General features: G+C 35.4%; 1 protein-coding gene across 3 annotated transcripts; it reads right to left on the minus strand.

Annotated features, from left to right (window-relative positions):
- Positions 1 to 8114: 8114 nt before the first annotated feature.
- On the minus strand, positions 8115 to 19833 carry LOC142335867 (uncharacterized). Of its 3 annotated transcripts, none has more exons than XM_075384198.1 (5): positions 19195 to 19833; positions 16211 to 16673; positions 14302 to 14404; positions 13225 to 13379; positions 8115 to 10118 (listed from the first exon to the last, which is right to left on the minus strand). In XM_075384198.1, the coding sequence occupies exons 2-5, from the start codon at positions 16637 to 16639 to the stop codon at positions 8298 to 8300; spliced, it is 2508 nt and encodes an 835-aa protein (XP_075240313.1). In that variant the 5' UTR covers positions 16640 to 16673; positions 19195 to 19833; the 3' UTR covers positions 8115 to 8297. The 3 variants fall into 3 exon arrangements, with proteins under 3 accessions (XP_075240313.1, XP_075240315.1, XP_075240314.1); XM_075384200.1 differs by lacking the exon at positions 19195 to 19833 and adding an exon at positions 18283 to 18856; XM_075384199.1 differs by lacking the exon at positions 19195 to 19833 and having other exon boundaries at positions 16211 to 16827.
- Between the last annotated feature and the right edge of the window lie 224 nt (positions 19834 to 20057).

Genomic DNA, 20057 nt, shown 5'->3' on the forward strand with positions numbered 1-20057 from the left:
ATCTTTTCTTCTTAAGTTATTAATGAATTTCATTTAAGAGCATTTTTAAAATCTGAGCTCTATCTAGGAACAGTGTAATCTTTTGAACTTCAGTTTCACTCTTTTACTCTTGGAAATTTACACTTCAATTTCAACTTACTCATGCAAAAAATATTCTCTGAGTTTTTTCCAAATCATCTGAGAAACGAATGTTTGCAATTATTTGACTTTTCGGGGAGGTTACGGTTCAATCAAAATTATGCCAAACTTTTGCAAGTTTTCTAGCCTATACCAGTATGCAGAAGAATGAATATGCACCTTTTTTAATTGTTTAGGCTAGGCTGCTCTAATTTCATTAATCCACTCTGGACCACGAATTTGTCGAAAATTTATTCTCAAGCTTCGTAAGATGTCTTTCAAGCACGTTCTTTGAGATGGCAAATCATTTCAGAGGGCATTTTAACTCTATGATTCTGTAAACAACCTATGCAACTTGAACTTCTTTGCTAACTTTGACTCCGCTGGTGTTTGCTTTTTTGCAGAACAGCCTAAACCTGAATTAATCAATAATTCCGGTTGACTTTTTTGATGGTAGCTGTGGATTAAAAATAATGTGTTAAATCTAAACGCCGGCCGCTCATGCAGACTACTATAAGTTATTAACAACTAAAAAGTAATCGTAAATTAAGTTGATTCGATCATTTTTGTATTTGCTTATTTTTCTCTTAATTTTCATCTTTTGAGCAGAAACTATGTCAAGTCAGTCAGATTAACTAGTTCTTAAGACTTTTCCAGTGGTCAAAACTGAAAATTTATCATTTGGTATCATAAGACAGCTTTTTCTATTTTTTTTTTTTGAAATTTTTATCAGATTGCTTTAGAATTACCAAAATGGGTGATACTTTTTTTCTCCAAAGCTAAGTGTAAGTTCAATAATTTTAGATTCTGTTTTGTTCTTAATTGACGTAAATTTTGACGTCGTGAAAACATAAGTCATGGGACTCGCAAAAATTATTATTTTTAAGAAAATGAAACGATTATTTGGAAAGCAATCTCTCTTTGACAGGATTAGATATAATATATGTGATAGATTGGTAAAATCGGTACATATGCACAGTACTGATTTTTGTTGCTAGTCTTCCGTTTTTTGAATTAGTGTTTACATGGTGATGCAGGTGTTTCAGAATGCTCAATTTTACCTATTATCAAATTTTGATTGAGATTATATTGATTGTTATGTTTAAAAATTTTGATTTTTGTATCGTCTGCTACTGAATTCTACAAGTTTGTTGTTTTGTGTACTCAGTCTGATGACGTTTATGTTCAATATTTATAAAACTTTATTTTTTGTTGATTTTTAAAATCTGCACCTTTTGGAAACAATTTTGTCAATTTGTTTTGAGATTTTTTCTTGAATTTTAAGTTTAAAGCATCATGTCTTTTTGGCTGCAATGTTTTGTTAAGTCTGGAAAACAAATGGTTGTATGGTCTTTAATTAAATCTATTGCTCGGATTCTAATTTAGGACTTGTCCTGCTGTTTTTTCAGTCGTCAAGATTTTTCATATGATCATATGACGTCACGATCACTTCAGATCTGTTTAGTTTAGGCTGCTCTATTTACATTAATCCACGCTGAACCTCGAATTTTTCAAAAGTTTATTCTCAAGTTTCGAAAGATATCTTCCACGTTAATTTTGACGTAAGAAAGTTCTTGACATTAATTTTGACGTCGTGAAAGCTGCTTGTAAGTGCATCTAAAATCTAGAAAACAAAAACCATGGGATTCGCAAAAAAATTTTTATCATTATAGAGAAAATGCAACGATTATAGAGACAGCAAGCTGTCGTTGACAGGATTAGATACTTATTGGTTGAACCGCTCATCAAATAGGAGAAAAACTGTTTTCAAGTGAACAGCTGTAGATTTGCATCTATAGCAATTAGATTTTTTTGTTTTCAAAATTTGTTAAATGACTTATATATGATGGGTTGGTAAAATCGATGAATATAAACAATACTGATTTCTGTTGCTAGTCTTTCAATTCTGAAATTAGTGTTCGATTGGTGATGCGGGTGTTTCAGAAGGTTCAATTTAACATATTGCCATATTTTGATTGAGATTATTTTGTGAGTTTTATTTTTGAAAGTTTTACTCCAAACAATTTTTTGGATACAGTTTACCTACTATGAATCAATCAGAGACATCTGATCAAAGTCAGATTTTGGGTAGGCTATAGGCATGTTGATATAAAGAATTGATATTTAATTTGAAGTTCTAGTGTTCTGTATTCTCAAGTTTATCGGTACCAACGGTAGTTCTTGAAGGTCAAAAGTTTTTAAAAAGTGAAAAGGATGAAGAAGACAAATCAATGTGTTTTGATGATATTATAAACTGACAATCAGAAAGAGTGTTTAACAGTGGTAAGCATTGGTATTGATAAAACTGTATTTTTTGTTGATTTTTAAAATCTGCACCTTTTGGAAACATTTTTGTCAATTTGTTTTAAGATTTTTTCTTGAATTTTAATTTTAAAGCATCATGTCCTTTTTGGCTGCAATGTTTTGTTAAGTCTGGAAAACAAATGGTTGTAAGGTCTTTATTTAAATCGATTCCTCGGATTGTAATTTAAGACTTGACCTGCTGTTTTTTTCAGTCGTCAAGATTTTTCATATGACCATATGACGTCACGATCACTTCAGATCTGTTTAGTTTAGGCTTCTCTATTTACATTAATCCACGCTGAACCTCGAATTTTTCAAAAGTTTATTCTAACGTTTCGAAAGATGACTTCCAAGTTAATTTTGACGCAAAAAAAAGTTCTTGACGTTAATTTTGACGTCGTGAAAGCTGCTTGTAAGTGCATCTAAAATCTAGAAAACAAAAGCCATCGGATTAGCAAAAAAATATTATCTTTTTAAGGAAAATGCAACGATTATTCGGACAGCAAGCTGTCGTTGACAGGATTAGATACTTATTGGTTGCGCCGCTCATCAAATAGGAGAAAAACTGTTTTCAAGTGAACAGCTGTAGATTTGCATCTATGGCAATTAGATTTTTGTGTTTTCAAATTTTGTTAAATGACTTATATATGATGGATTGGTAAAATCGATGCATATACTCAATACTGATTTCTGTTGCTAGTCTTTCGATTCTTAAATTAGTGTTTGCTTGGTGTCTCAGAATGTTCAATTTAACCTATTACCAAATTTTGATTGAGATTAATTTGTGTGTTTTATTTTTGAAAGTTTTACTCAACAATTTTTTGGTTACAGTTTACTTACTATGAATCAATCAGGGACATCTGATGAAAGTCAGATTTTGGGTAGGCTATAGGCATGTTGATTTAAAGAATTGATATTTAATTTGAAGTTCTATTGTTCTGTATTCTCAAGTTTATCGGTACCAACGGTAGTTCTTGAAGGTCAAAAGTTTTTAAAAGTGAAAAGCATGAAGAAGACAAATCAATGTGTTTTGATGGTATTATAAACTGACTATCAGAAAGAGTGGTTAACAATGGTAAGCAATGGTATTGATAAAACTGTATTTTTTGTTGATTTTTAAAATCTGCACCTTTTGGAAACATTTTTGTCAATTTGTTTTAAGATTTTTTTCTTGAATTTTAAGTTTACAGCATCATGTCTTTTTGGCTGCAATGCTTTGTTAAGTCTGGAAAACAAATGGTTGTATGGTCTTTATTTAAATCGATTGCTCGGATTCTAATTTAGGACTTGTCCTGCTGTTTTTTCAGTCGTCAAGATTTTTCATATGATCATATGACGTCACGATCACTTCAGATCTGTTTAGTTTAGGCTGCTCTATTTACATTAATCCACGCTGAACCTCGAATTTTTCAAAATTTTATTCTCAAGTTTCGAAAGATATCTTCCAAGTTAATTTTGACGTAAAAAAAAGTTCTTGACGTTAATTTTGACGTCGTGAAAGCTGCTTGTAAGTGCATCTAAAATCTAGAAAACAAAAGCCATCGGATTCGCAAAAAAATATTATCTTTTTAAGGAAAATGCAACGATTATTCGGACAGCAAGCTGTCGTTGACAGGATTAGATACTTATTGGTTGCGCCGCTCATCAAATAGGAGAAAAACTGTTTTCAAGTGAACAGCTGTAGATTTGCATCTATGGCAATTAGATTTTTGTGTTTTCAAATTTTGTTAAATGACATATATGATGGATTGGTAAAATCGATGCATATACACAATACTGATTTCTGTTGCTAGTCTTTTGAATCTTAAATTAGTGTTTGCTTGGTGTTTCAGAATGTTCAATTTAACCTATTACCAGATTTTGATTGAGATTAATTTGCGTCAGTTTTATTTTCGAAAGTTTTACTCCAAACAATTTTTTGGTTAGTTTACCTACTATGAATCAATCAGGGACATCTGATGACAGTCAGATTTTGGGTAGGCTATAGGCATGTTGATTTAAAGAATTGATATTTAATTTGAAGTTCTATTGTTCTGTATTCTCAAGTTTATCGGTACCAACGGTAGTTCTTGAAGGTCAAAAGTTTTTAAAAATTAAAAGGATGAAGAAGACAAGTCAATGTGTTTTGATGATATTATAAACCGACAATCAGAAACAGTGGTTAACAATTGTAAGCAATGGTTAACAGTAGGTTAGCAGTTCTTTTGAGAAATTTAGTACTTCATTTTAAATCTCCGCTGTGTTCTTTCAGACTGTATTTAAGCATAACTTATTGGCTACATGAATTTCATTCGTTTTGTTGATTAAAAATGGGAAATTTTCGATTTTTCTAATATAAATGCCCGAAACATTTCAAATTTTGCTTATTTAGCAATTCTGAGAAATCTTTTAATTTGATATATTTTTCAGATTTCTTCATAATTTGTTGCATTCACTAGAATCTTCATCGCGTGCCATTGAATCTTTCAAACTGTTATATTTTAAATTTTGTCTAAATTTTGTCATTTTCAGGAAAAGCATTAATTAAATCTCATTGTTTTTTCATAAAACATGTGTACTGCCTAATTAGCCCAATATACGCGATCTATATTTGAAAGTTTTTAATAGCCGCGAAGCGATAGCTGAGGCTATTATTGGCCTTCTCTTGGGTTTTTTTTTATTTCGTCGTTTAGATTTTTGTTACGACCATGTGACGTCACAATCACTTCAAATCTGCATTTTGTTCATTCGTTCATGCAATTTCAATTGAATGGCGTGCGTGACGTCATTTTTCACTCTCAATTGAGCGAGGTTTTTTTTCATTCGCGTGATTAAGTTTTTGTTCACACGTGACTTACCTCACTCTCAAAAATGACTTCCTCATTGTGAAATTGACTTTTCTTCACTTTAATTCAAAGAGATAAGATCAAGCGAATGTGTTTCACTCTAAATGATAGTTATTGAGAGCAGCTAATTGAGGCAGCAATAACTTATACAGATTCTTAATCAAAATTTAGCATCTCAGCCTTTAATGAAAATAACAACTTTCATTTTTGGTATATCTGTTTTCTTTTTTGAGACTTCGGATCTACGAAGCTATTACGGCTGTTTTCTGGTTATGTTTATTATTGTCGTTAGAGTTATGAAGACATCATGTATTTCACGCTACTTCGAAAAAGCTAGTTTTCAAGCCCTTGTTCTTTGAGAACAAACGTTTTTCTAATTGACTTCAATGTTTACCGGCAGGATTTTACTCAAGATATTTTAAGACGGTGAAGTTGGAAAAAGTAAACGGTTTTAATGACAAAAGTTATCTCTCAAAATTTTAAATACTTGTAGTTGATTTTTATACATCTTGTAGTTGATGGAAAACCATATCCACATAAGTAATTATTCCAACATTTTTTCTAAATAAGGAAATATATATGACAGGCTGCCTTTTTTCTTCAGTCAATTTTTTCTAGTTTTGATTTTTATCAGTTTCTAGTTTTGATTTATATAAAAAAGCAGTGGAAAATTGTCATATTCGAAAAAAGGTGAACACAATGAGATTTCGAAGGAAAAATCTAAAAGGAAATCGCCCAGGGGGGGGGGGGGGGTGGGGGGCTGGCAGATTGATGTTTCAAGCCTGAAAATTAACTCTTAACTATTTGACCATAAAAATCAACCATTGTTTTTTTCCTCAAAAATACTATTTTTGCCTTTTATGCGTCTCCCTGTTTTTTGCCAATTGAAAACTATTTTAAGAACCTATGTTTTTCTGTATCGAACAGATTTTTCTTCAAAAATAGAAGGCTTCGGAATTTTAGAGCTCTAAATAGCTAAAAATCAGTTTTGAAAAAGTAAGACTAAATAACTAAATGCAGAGAAAAAATTTATTTCTAAATTCTAGAGGTGCTTTTGCAAACAACTTTTATTTTATCAGAACTAGCCATTTCAGCATTTCAAAACTGTTTAGACGGAAAAATTGTTCAGCATCAAATCAACCAATTTCATTATTGAAAAGTGAAGATCTTTTTTCTTTGTTTGTATTCCTTATGTTCTCAGAGCAGATTGTCCAAACTAACCTCCTCTAGTATAATGCAATGCAGAAAGCACTTGAGAGTCGGAGATTTTAATGATAGGCAGATTGAAAACTTAATGAAAATGTTTACAATTTTCATAAGTAGCAGAAAATTATTTTTCACTTGTGTTTTAAAATTGCATTTGGAATGGACCTTTTCTAGAGTGGGCGTTTCTGATTAATGAAAAACTAGCTAATTCTTTATTTTGAAAACCTTAAAGGTTAGCAGAATTACTTAACAGCTGTTAGAAATTGAGCTTTTAAAACTGTTTTTTAGTTTTAAAACTGTATTTACTAAATTTAGCTGGTAAGACATCTGTGAGATTTTGAAAAAAAACCAAACTGGTGCATTGTGCTCATGACACATCAAAAATTACAAAATTTTTTTGGAAAAAAGTTTTTTAAGTTAATTTCAATTTTTAGTGTCAATTTTACAATTGCTGATGCAATTGCTTCATGAACGATGCGAATTTTGGGTAAAGATCGGTTGCAAAGAATGTTAAAAAAAATTTACTTTAAGTTTTTTTTTAAAAAAAATAATTTATTTGTCTGCTTGTGTGTGTACGTGCGTTTGTGTGGGTATATGTAAGTGAGTGCGTGCGTGTAACCTATGTGGTATGTGTGCATGAGGGAGAGTTAGTATGAGGGAGTTAGTTCCTTTTAATGTTTGACACAAATAGAAGCAGAGTACAAAAACTGTTAGAAATCATAAAACATTGGAAAAACTAAAATGGAGTTTTTAAAATCTCGCTGGTAGCACATCGAAGTTTCAGTCAAATTATAATGCCAAACGTACAAATACCTGATTTAATTGCCTCAATCAGTGCACACCCAGTTATATAGAAAAAACGAACAAGAAGACCTAAATGAACTTGAGTGACGAACCTTGAGTAAAGATCAGTTGCCAAAAAGAGTAAAAATTAAGTTTTTTTATTCGGTGTTGGGGATTGTATTTGTGCAATTTTCCTTGTGTATGTTATATGTTGGTTGTATTTGTCTGTTTTTTCTCTGTCTGTATCTCTCAGATTGTACTACTTTCATCTTTGTAGAATGTTCTAAGGAGCTTTCGTTTTTTTCTGCCGAAAAAAGAGCGCATATTTACTTGTTCAAACCGTACAAGTAACTCTCTACGATGCAGATAAGTTGATTTCGGATACTCCCAACGGTTTTTCTGACAGAAATTAATGGTTGCTTATGTAACCATGAGAGTTATGTTGGAACACTCGGTGCTGCGCACAGACTCGCACGAGCCAGCTTATTGTAGATATTTATCTTGATTAAACCCTTCCTGCTTTTTCAAGTTTCAACTGATTTGGTGTATGACTGGCAAGGAAACTATGCAAACTCGCATCACCGATCCATATTGTCTCCTTTAAATTTTTTCTCATAGAATTTGCCCTTTCTAATTTTCGTCTGTTTTTATAGTGTTTCCTAATGCTTCTAAAGAGGAATCGTTTTTATCCTACTCAACCGATCATTTTCTGGATTGCGAGCTCAATGAATTTATGTCTAACACGAATCCAAATACTTTTTAAACAAGCTTGCATGCTTTAAAAGAGATATCTTTGATTGCGTTACCTACTTTTTATTCCAACAGGTTCATTCAATGCTGCTTTTTTGACTCTTCATTTTTGTCAGCTTGAAGAAAAGATTCCGGAAATAAATATTTCTTTGTTGACCATATTGATATTTAGGTTTGATGCTACCAATGCGATATAAATATTGCACAGCAAAATAAGATTGGATAAATTTATGCATAGATTAAAGAGTTTTTACGCTAAAGGGGAAAGGAGAGAGAGAGAAAGTTGATGTAATACAACAAAGTTTGTCGAGATCAGAACTTGTCGTGATATTTTTTGATGTGTTTTTCTAGAGTTGAGTAAACAGAGAATGGCATTTTGCAGATGTCGCATAGAAATGTTTCCCGACCCTCTCTTCCATGTGTTCGCATGTGTCGTGTCAACTTACTGCTCTGGGCGCAAGCGTAATTGCACAGGGTACAATGGTAAGGTTTTTCGCCCGTGTGGGTTCGTCTGTGAACTGTTAAATTGCTGCAATTTTTGAACACTTTTCCGCAAAATTCGCATGTATCTGTTCGTCGACTTCCGGTGCTTGAGGTAGGAACTGGAGCGGGCGGCAGACCATTCGATCCCGGCTGGAGCCCCCCAAAAATGGGAGATTTTTGGGCGCTCAAGGGCATTTTAGCGGTCGAGTTGTCAATGTTTGAAGCAGAGATCCGATTGGGAAGGCTTGCATTTTGAGGGTTGCTGGAGGCGAACATTGGGTTGTACCCATTAAGCTGAGGTTGTAACATTGATGCTGAGTTTTTGGAGTTGAGTAACCAATTTTTCAAAATTTCGTTTGAAAGCGCCCTTTGAGCGAATTCGGAGTCCATTTCCATCCTGCGTTGACCCATTTTGTCGTTCATATATGACGCGGCGTGACTTAGCCCGGATGATGCAAGTTTACTGAACTGGGCTAAATTTGCTGGGAAGTTGCTGATGGGTGCTTTTGAGGTTGGTGTCTGTGGGAACAAATTGTTTACGTATGCTGCTGGCATGTTTACACTCTGATTGGGAATGTTGTGAATTTTCTTGATATCTGAGCTGTGTTCGCTCAAAGGCGCGAAGTTGAGCTGGCTCTTACCACCAGCTGGAACAGCAGAACTGGACGTACTGGTTGAAATTGGCTGGTAGGACAGTGGTGACCTCTTCACTGAGTTTGAATTTTGCTGTACAGAGTTTGCGTAATTCATAGCATTGGGACCTACGGGCAATGATAAAGAGGCCAAATTTGAGTAGTTCGGAACTGAATGTTGACTCACGACTGGAATCGTGGACGTCGAAGGAACCGAACAAGGAATCGGTTGTGCCAATGGTGTCGGCACATTCAAAGTTGTTGGGTTCAAAAGCCTGCTTTGCTGTTGGTTCAATTGGTTTTGAAGTTGCTGTTGATAAATTTTTGTCAACAACAGAGCGTCCAGACCTAGAGCGTTGGGAATTTGAGGCGCTGAGCCGTTTAGAATTGTTTGCTGTTGAAACAGTTGGTTCAGAGGAATGTTTCCGGCTGCTGCGGCCATCATTGAGCTCAGATTCATCAATTTGCTGTCCACCGTTTTTCCATTGTCAACGTGACCTACTTTGGGTTTTTCACTGACTGACTTGTTGAAAGCGTTGGGTATTTCAGTTTCGGGTTTTGAAACTGGATCTGTTGTTTCTGACTTGTTCTTGGATGGGGTAGAACTCTGCCAGTCCATTTTATTCAGCTCATTTTCTGTTGTTGTTTTTGACTGCGGGGCCGATACAAATTTTTCCTGCCCCTCATCCGCAAACCATCTATGGATTTTACCTGGGGGTGATTTATTGGGCTTGGTGGGTGTTTCAGGCTTTTGGGCTTTGAGAGGGTTTCCAGTTTGGGGTTGCGACTTTGTATTGGGTTGAGGCGACGTTGTATCGATATAAAGTGTGGCATTTTGTAAAGATAGATTGTTTCTGTGTGGTTGTATGATGTTCTGACTTTTGATTGGGTTTTGATTTATCATATTTTGTTGTTGTTGTTGTTGTTGTTGTTGTTGTTGTTGTTGTGACTGTTGTGGTTGTTGATAGTTGATGAGGTTTAGCCTGTGTCTTCTGAGGTGCATTTTGAGTTTCGTTATCTGAAAAAAAACAGTTCATTTCAAATTTAGTTATTTAAAAAAATTTAGTTATCTAAAAGTTACAGGAAAATATTTCATTAATTCGTTAAACAATACTTTTTACATATTGTCTATTGTTGTAATTGACCGCTGTTTAGCATCAAGAAATTCCCTGTAATATGATAATTATCGAATTTTAAATTTTACAAACTTTTTTTTCATCGTTTCATTTACACTTCTTTCTCATCCACTTGGCTGATATTTTGTTATCGGTGTTGAAACCAGATAAACGATTCATTGTTTTTTTTGCAAGAAGAGCAATGAATACTTTAATGTGAACATGCGTTCATTCGTTCATTCTAAAATGGACCCGCTAATGGACTGCGATGTACGTTAACTTATTCGGGGACAGTTCTAGTTGCCAATCATTGTTGAGGAGCTGGTTGTTTAAAATGGCTGCTACTTCTCGAGCCATGCTTGGGGATTATAATTAACGAAAGAAGGCAATTAGCTAGGCAATACTTGAGAGTTCGCTAAATGCAGGCCGACTTGTTAGGTCTCGCTTTGATGTTTCAGCAATATGAATGTATTTATTCAGCCTACCTGTGTTCATTCCCTCAAAAACCTTTTTAACGCTTTCCGCTCATTAAAATTGGGGGATTTTTGCTGGAGATGAATAAATTTGTTGTGGCTTTTTAGTTTTGTTGTTGTTGTTAGTTTTCACTTGTTGTTTTCCACTGACAATGTAGAGGGGCCAATTAAGATGGACTTTCAACAATGACTGACGCAGGAGTCAATTGTTCAAACTACCACAACAAATATTAGCAATAGCTTACAAATAGACAACAACAACAACTTCTACCACCTTTTTTGACTACTGTTGTTATTATTGCGACTACTGCTAATTGTGAAAAAGGGAATACTAACAAAGACTTGTCAAGTTTGTGGAAGATAAGAGAGAGAGCATCAGTGGTAGTGATTAGTGGCCGCAACTTTCCATTTTTGTAAACTTGGTTTAGCTTTTCATTTCTTATTTTTCTGATAATTCAAAACTGAATTTGCGCCCTTTTGTGCCCTAATCTATCTGTTTATCTCAAGAGATGTAGAATTCGAAATGGCTGTGAGTGAATGTTGTGCTAATGTACGTTCATTTAGAACTTTATCAAATAGGCAACTTTTTGGTACTCGAGCCGAACGGACAATCGGCCCTAAGGGGGGGGGGGGTAATCAAAAAGCAAAATCTGACAACAAACTCAGTCATAACTATGCAGTTATCTGATAAATTTTTAGCAAAACGGCTATTAATAAAGATAAGGTTAACTTTTGACTTTTTGCTCATTTTTTGTAACTATTACAAATTGGAGTGATTTGAAAAAAAAATACATGTTTAATTGGTATTCGTGCAATTTTTCTCGCTAAAAGTTGCCTTTTTCTTTTTATCTGTTTTCTGACTTTTATTCTGCATTTTTTGCTCAGTTTTGTTTTTATTTACGTGTGTGTATCGATGCCATGTGTTTACTGTAATCTAGCCGTCCCTTAGAATTAAATTAAAGCCCCATCTGTTCATAATTGTTCATTTCCCACTTTCTTAATAGATGTCCGCCACATTCACCACAGAGGCCATTAGGACCAAAAAATGTGTGCGTCACTGTTGTCAAGTTTAACTGTGTGTCAACTTATGACAGTTTTGTTCTTGTTGTGACAAATTGACTTTTAATTAGTCCTAAGATAAGTTTAATTGCGTCAATTAGACCGGAGCTTATTCCATCAAACGTGCAATTTTGGTTGCCAAGATAAGGAGCTTCAATTTTCGGGTCTTTCCCATTATACCCCCCCCCCCCATTGAAATTATAGCCCCCTCCCATTATGGTATGTTTACCATGAGGGGGGATATAGGTTATCTGATCGGTAAGCCGGGACTATAATGGGGGACTTCAACAAAAAAAACACACTTATTTGAACCTCTAATAAATGAGCAAAAACTTTTGATTCCGAATCAAAGTTTGATAACAAAGATTTGTATTAATTCACATTATTAGAGAAAAAAATAATGGGAAAGACCCCCAATTTTTTATGATGCCAGATGGCTATGTTGATATGATTCTTCTGTCGAGATATAGTACATTTTGGGTTAGCACTGTTGATATGATTCTTCTGTCGAGATATAGTACATTTTGGGTTAGCACTCACGGTCGGAATAACATTTAATTTAAAGATTCTTTTAGTTACGTAGAAACGTAAATTAGTTCATACTACAGCGTTCAATGAAATGAGTGCTACCCAAAATTTTAATAAAAACAACGTTAAAGAGTTTAAAATGAGAATAAAAACCAATTTAAGAATAAAAAAGAGAATTTAAAGAATTTTTTTGCCGTTAAAAACATCAAAAAGGCTCTTTGAAGGTCACAATATTTTCGCTACTGAAATAATAAAAATTTGTCATCCCTATATGATTAAAAATTCTGTAAGTCCTTAATAGGGGTGTCTGAAATTAAGTAATGAAGCCAATGGGGTTTAATGGGGGGGGGGGGGGTGGGGTAGTTGAGCGTGAAGCTGAATAGTCATTATGATGGTCCCCTTTTGCGTCAATGGGTGTCAGATTTCGATGCCTAATGGACTGAGGGGCTGGCTGGGAGGGGACAGGGCAGAGAAAGTGAACAATTAAGTTGTTGTCTCTTGTGTCAACTCCCTTCCGCTTCGTGGCTAAATTGTCCGTTCCTACAACAGGACCCATCGGATCCCATAACCCTATCTACCCGCGGACGATTGAAGAATACCTCATCAATTTAAGAGTTCCAACCCATTTAACTCAACACTTAGTTGTGCCTAGCAAACTGGGCGATTGGTTTCGGTTAAATTTAGAGTAATTTTTGTGATTTTTACTGTTTCTCGATCAGTAATTTACGTCCAAGAATAACGGATCTAAAAATGAAATGATCCGGAGTGAGGTTGTATGGTGTATGCACCAAAATTAGGAGTAGTTAATGTGGTAACTAATTTATTGTAACTCATAAGTGATAACTCATAAATGTTTACTCATGAGTTTTTAAACCTAGTATTTGTTATAGCCAGATATATTTGGTCTGGATTTCTGCTTCAATTTTAAAAGTGTGGTGACTGTTCTTACCGAGGTTACTGTCTGGTCGCATTTGTTGCAGTTGAAACAGTTCTCCGATTGTTGTTGTTGTTGTTGTTGTTGACGGGTGGCTTGAAGTGTACGGTACTTTGCAATTGTCGACATTCCCTTCATCTGTATGAGGTTTAGATTCTTCTTCACAAGCACTGAAATGAAACAAAACGTGTAATTGTTGAAAACATCACATTTGAGATAATCGATTTTGAGAATATCATATCCTTCAGATTTCGCATTGTTCAGATTTCAACTTTTTGACATTTTTTTTCGCAATATCTTTCGAATTTTTCTCTTAGATTTCGAATAGGGTCAAAGGATAACGTTGTCAACTTTTAAAAATTTGCTCTTTATTTTGCAATTGTGAATATAAATAGCATTTGGTTGAGTTTAGTTAGGAACACTTAAAAAGTAAGCATTATGTTAATTTTTATCATGATGACGGTCATTGTAATTAGTTTTGGCAAAAATCAGAAGCGAAATTTAAACATTAGAATTTTTCATTCAATACAAAATTTGCATAAGTGACAATTCGAAATTTAGTCATTGAAGTCTCACTCAATAAATTGAGAAATCAAATCAGCGGAGAAATCCCAGGGCAAAATTGGAAATGATACTGCTAGATTCCTTTTAATCAGAAAAAGATTGATTCGATCGATGAATTAAACCAGCCGTTATCTTTTTTTCCGGTAGCTTTTTCCCCGAAAACATTTATTATTACTTTTTCTTTTTTTCTCATAAACGTATTTAAATCTTGATTGCAAGTTTAGTGTCTCACTGGGGCAGGATTTGCGGGTACTAGTACCCCGTTACCTGTCCTCGTTGGTTGTAGTAAAGAATTATTTTGTTTATTATTAGATGTTAGATTTGTATTACTTTGTATTACCTGATCAAAGAAATATATTCTTTCTTTTAATTGAAGACTATGATGCTTTCGGCAAAAAATGTCCATTTTTCCCTCAAAAAGTCAGACCTTTCAATTGAACCAGAGTACTTTAAATGAAATGACGTTAAGCTTGTAATAAATTTTCTGGTAATGATAAATGATCAAAGCAGAAAGTAAGGACTACTCACGTTTCTTCATTCTGCGTGGTGTGATGGTGGATGTTGATGTCGCAGCTGTTTGTAATCTTCGACCCATGAGTGAAAGTGCTTTCGAATGTAGAGATCTACCCTTCTGAAACAGAAATGTATCCTTAATTACAAATCCTGTATCTGGCTGATGCTAAGATATTTTGGATCTTCTCCGTTTGTGCCCCCCCCCCCCCCCCCAGTACGTTATACAGCCCCCGGTTACGGAGAACGTGCCATTACATGGCAAATTGTTATGCAAAATATTACACGAGCGTCTGGGGGGTGCAAATAATATGCTCACACTAAGCGGGGGGGGGGGCACAAAAAATAAAAGATCCGATATTTTTATGTTATTGATGGGCTGTATCGGACTTCTTAAATTCCATGGCAAAAATAAGAGAAAAATTGGATCCATGTTTGTCCCACAAGCACACGGGATGTATTAAGATTGTGCTTGGCTAGGTAACAAGGCACAACGTGCTGGGGCATGGCGACAATACCGGGAAAAATCCTTACATTTTTGTTTTTTTTTGCATGGAGAAGGAAGTGATTTTAGGGTATTGGAGTATTAATATTTGTTGACGGTTGGGTTGTTGAGTATGTGTCATTTTTTGTGGGTATCGTATGTTGTTTATTTAACAGTCTACTCCGACAGATGTGTTTGTTTGTCTGTTTGTACTTTCTGTACCTCAAGACAGTTTCTGTTGACCTTAGGACCTAAGTCTCAATTAGTCAAAGACAAGTCCTCAGTTATCCCACAAAACTTCCTATTTTTGCACGAGTCGGGAATACAAATTGGGTTCTTGAAATACGACCGACTTGTTCTGTTGAGACAAGAATGACAGGATTTCATGAGTTAACTGCTCAAATATAAAATGTAAAAATTTTCTTATTTGATAGTAGATTAGATCCGAGTAAATTGGGCCTATATTTTTTCGGCCTCCCTCCCTACTTTAGTGAGTCTCAAAAAATTTTCAAACTCCTCGATCTCCGGGCTTTTTGAAAACACTAGCGTGCCATATATTAATTCAATGAGGGGGGGGGGGGGGGGTGTTGTAGAATAAAGTAATAGTCATTTAATCATTTTCTTCCAATAGATTTCCAAGATCATTGTTTAGAATTATATACGAGATTTTCAACCTTCATTGAAATTGTGCAGAATTTGCAGTAAATTATAAATAGCTGGGGTTTCTAGTTAATGAAATTGGAATTAAGAAATAATGGAAGTTAAAAGTGGGGAATGAAATGAGGGGAGGTAAGGGAGACAGAAGTGCAATGGTAGTTGTAGTAGTAGTAGGGGCACTGGATGACTTTGAAATGGGGTCCAGAAGTAGCCTGGCAGTGACAGATGGCCACCGGAGCAAAGGGGTCTTTAATCTTGCCACTAGACCTCTCATTGGCTATCAGCGCTACCTCGAGTACCAAGGCAACAGACCCAAATAGTGTATGTTAGCGTTGTGTATTCGTTAACATTGCTAGATATTTCAATTTTTTTTGGGGGGGGGGGGGGCTGGATTCTTCGTTTTAAAATCATTTTAAGTTGGACAAGGGGGTCCGTTGACGTAAGGAAAATTAGGGGATAATTTTTAAACTTCTTGCATCGAAGCCCCCCCCCCCCCTCCCCCTCCCCCTCCAATTAAAAGTACACAGCGCTACTACTGCGGCAATTAGGATAGTAAAATTATAACAGTAATATCCTATTAGTTATCGTGAAATTCATATAAACAAACTGTTTTTAGCCTTTTTGCACTTATAGTTGATTTCGGAAGCCTATTAAGAGCTACTTTTAGCCATTGTGAGCCTTCTTATGTGCCTGGAGCTTAGGAAATATCAATTTTAGATGATCAGTTTGTGTTCTGCGGATGAAGTAGGTTGAGGAGTGAGGTAAAAAGTAATCTATATGACTTACAGTTAAGGTGAATGGTTTCGTAATTTTCGTTGATTGTGTTTCTGAAGCAACTGCCTTGTCATTTTGAACCCCGTTACTAACTGGCCCACCTCCGATTTCAGGTGTGAAATGATTGGCAAAACCGACTGCTGTCGTGCCCCCGTTAGCCCCGGGTGCGTATATCTGGCTATGGAAATTGCTGAAATGTTGGACAAGATCCCACGCACTGGAACACATTTTGCCGCAGTGAAAGCACAACAAAACAGTCGGTTCCAGGTTCGGTTTTGGATTCAATTCTGTTGAAGGTGACATTTGTTGCAGATTTGTGACCTGATGACCTTGAGAAGGTACCAATTGCTGCTCTTTTAGTGGGCTGCTGTTGATTGAGGTCAATTGAGGGTTGTTTTGGAATAGAGTTTGAGTAGCCGATACCAGCATCGTTGTGTTCATGTTTAGAGATTATTGCACAGTTTATAATTTACACCTGAACAAAATGTTGCGATGCAATGCATGCTATGGTCGATTGAGTGGTTCAACTCAAATGAAATTTGAGCTATTAGCTTGGGGGAAATATTTGATCAATTATTTTGTCTCCGTAATTAAAAACGGACGTTTCATGAATCACGGCTAAAATTTAACATTCGATTGTACAGATAGATATCGTTTTTCAATATTCTTAATTGTCTAACAGGATGCTGCAAATTTCAATAGAAAATTCTAAATTTTTTAGTGCTGTTACAATTTCGGGGAAACTTTCTAGGAAAGTTAGAAAAGAAATTGATCCATCCAGCGTAATGTTATTGCGATTTCTGGCATTGGTATCAGCTTCTGTTATTAATATAAGTTACCAATTATTTAAATGGAATTTTCTATTTGTGATGAGTAATAATTGCTCTCAACGTTTCACTATAAAATAGTTTTAAAAGTTTTGGTTTAGAAAACTTTTGCTTTAAAGTAAAATTTATTTAACGCAAATTTTCAAAAATAATATTGGAAAGTTACTCGGGCGTGACTATTCTGCAATTGTTTTTGTTTTTCCAGACGGTTTGCATCGAGTTTATCACTGAATAGCTCAGTGGGTGATTACAAATATGAATTTATTTCTTTACAATGGGAGGGAGTAGTTCCAAAAAACCTAGAAAAGTTATTGAAATCTGTTTTTACACAATTATTTTATTTCTCAGACTTGTTTTTATTGAAAAACAGCACTATGGGTTTCTGAAAATTACTATTTCTCACCGGGAGAACACATCTGAGGAAGAAAATAAAGATAGAATTTAAATTGCATGATTTTTTTCTGGTTACGAAGAAAATTGAAATATGTGGCGTAGCCCGTTTTGCCTAGTCGGACAGACTAATTTGGGCTCATTTTAAATTCTGATCACCCCGCAGAACTGGGCTACACGGAAGTGACCCGTCTAAGGGGCGAGGGGGTTGAGTCTGCAGAACTGCTGAAAACTGATTAAAAAAATGGTGTGCCCCAATGCAATACAGTACCGATTGTTCCAGTAACTACAACAAAAAGGGGGGTGATGGGGGGGGGGGGGGCTTGTGTGTAATAGTTACCAATGTTTCTTGCTGAGTGCTGGTTAAGAGGGTTAGGAGATGGTGATTTTGGAGGGGGTGGGGGTTGTAATTTAGTGGCCCATAATTTGGGAGATAGCCCAGAATTGAGGAGGCTACTAAGGGGGTCAGCTTGATTTATGACACGTGTAACACTGTCCAAATTTAATTGCAACTGCCGCTCTTAACTGGGTCGAGCCACAACCTCCCTCGGGCAAAACAGACACCCCACCACCTCGCCACAACCCCCTATCCCCCTCACTCCAACATTACCACTGCACCCCCCCCCCCCCCCCCCCGTCTCGCCAGACGAACTGAAAATTATTTTTTTAAAAAAAAAAATTGAAAACAACTAACTATAGATGCAGCAAAAATAGAATTTTTAATGAACTCTGAGTACTTTTACTTATTTGGGCTATTGAATTTTTCTTTTGAAAATTCTTAATGCACTATTTTTTGTCAATTATGAACTTTTGAAAATTTAGTCTTAAGACTGTAAATTAATTGGTTTTGCGTTTTTAAAAACTCACCGTTCTCGAAACAAGATCTATTACCAGATCTATTCTGAGTCGCTTTTTCGCAGAGAAAGCTCAAAATGTTCAAAACTAAATTTAACGATTAAGCTGTAAAAATGAATGAAAATGTAGTGCAAAATTAATTAACCAATAGGAATGATGGCTAAAAACTGTGAGCAAATAAAACCGTTTTTTGTTCACATGCGCCGAAAATCTTACTCGAAGAAAAGAATAAGTCGTTCAATGAACCCAAATTGCAGTTCAGTAAAATCTACCCTACCCAGACAATCAAGGGTTGGGCTCGGCGGTGCTGGGTGACCGCGGGCGAGAGACAAGTCTGGTGTTCGGCCGATTTAGCCCACCGCAATTGAGATCTCGCGACTAGCCAATAATTAAAATGGCTTCAGGAGAACCAATGAAATAGTGGGGAGGGGACAGTTATAGTGGTGTAAGTTTTTTAAATGGCTATTTATTGCAATATCCTGATTTTGTAAGATAAAGGCAAAAGTTTAACTTGTCTGGCTTGTTGGGGAATTTTTTTTGGCCCCAAGTTATCACCAAACTTTGCTGTTAGAGATTTGGAAGTCTGGATAAATATTTGTTGATGTAAAAGATAAAACTTGCCGACTATTAGTTTATTTTGTCTACAAGAATTGAAGGTAATAGCCCACGTGAAGTAATTAGGGTTTCTTTCATTGGTCCCCTCTGGGCAGTGGTGGGTTTCTATCCCACTGGAAGTACCCTTCAAAGTTGAACCCAATCCAAGCTATAAACAGTTATAAACAGCCTGGTTAATTTGGCCCCTTTCGGCCCAGTTGTTGTGTTTAGTTAATAAACCAGAAATCCGGAAGGACCGGTTCTCGTGGCCTGTTTGTTGACTGGGGCCTGATCACGATTACAATCGTAAATATTAGTTTTAGCACTTACCTGTAAAATGGGTGGAAAAATGCTCAAATAGCTGCCACGCCGACCACAAATTAACTCACGCAGCTATCCTCTAATCTTCTTCAGACTAAAAGAAGAGGTTTCTGACAATCTCAAACTGAAGAGGTTTCTGGCAAACGTTGTAATTAGAAAAAATTAACAAATGTGCAAAATTTATGTAAATTTTGATGAAAGTGAGATATTATAGTTGTTAATTCATAAAATGGCTTAAAGTCGGCTGGAATTAAGAATTGTTTGGTTTTGAAATTGAGCGGTTAGTTTCGCCGCTGTTTTGAAGTTATAATCTGAAGATGTAAATTACAATGTTGTTCTCCTTGGAAGTTTTGGGAGGAAGAGGAGCTTAGGGATGTTGGATTAGTAGAGTGGAATTTGTTTGTTTATTGTTTATTTGTTTATTATTACTAGCAAGCTAAGCTGAAGTGCGAAAGTGTAGCGAGCATGAATAAATAAATGTACTTTTTAATTGTCTACTCACTGCTTTCTTAACTGCTCCGTGACTTGAAAAAATTTAGTAAAAATTCAGCTTCAATCGGAATCGAGCGCTGTGATTGGTTAAAAATATCGCCAAATGAGTGGCTAGAAAATGTGTGAAAATGACTGGAGCAAAATTAAGGATAACGGCGATTATTTAAACTGGGAATTAAATCGGATATTTATTAAGCTATTATTAGATATATCACTAGAAATATTGAGTTAATGATTGTTTCTTTTCAAATTTTAATTGGATAATGATCAGTGTAGAAGAACAGCAATTATTAATTAAAGATTTAAGATTTTTGTCAATGTGGTCATTGTTAGTAGATTGATCGATGACCTGAAGTTGAGCGAGGTGGGACTGGGACTCG

Source organism: Convolutriloba macropyga, chromosome 3 (assembly GCF_964194025.1).
Source record: "Convolutriloba macropyga chromosome 3, txConMacr16.3, whole genome shotgun sequence".
Classification (NCBI taxonomy): domain Eukaryota; kingdom Metazoa; phylum Xenacoelomorpha; order Acoela; family Convolutidae; genus Convolutriloba; species Convolutriloba macropyga.

Excerpts from the sequence above, each read along its gene's own strand:
- LOC142335867 (XM_075384198.1), bottom strand. The coding sequence starts at position 16,639 with ATGAACACAACGATGCTGGTATCGGCTACTCAAACTCTATTCCAAAAC. Across the intron at positions 14,405-16,210 it reads CGAAACCATTCACCTTAACT|AAGGGTAGATCTCTACATTC; the intron begins GTAAGTCATATA and ends TTTCTGTTTCAG. Across the intron at positions 10,119-13,224 it reads GCGACCAGACAGTAACCTCG|ATAACGAAACTCAAAATGCA; the intron begins GTAAGAACAGTC and ends GTTTTTTTTCAG.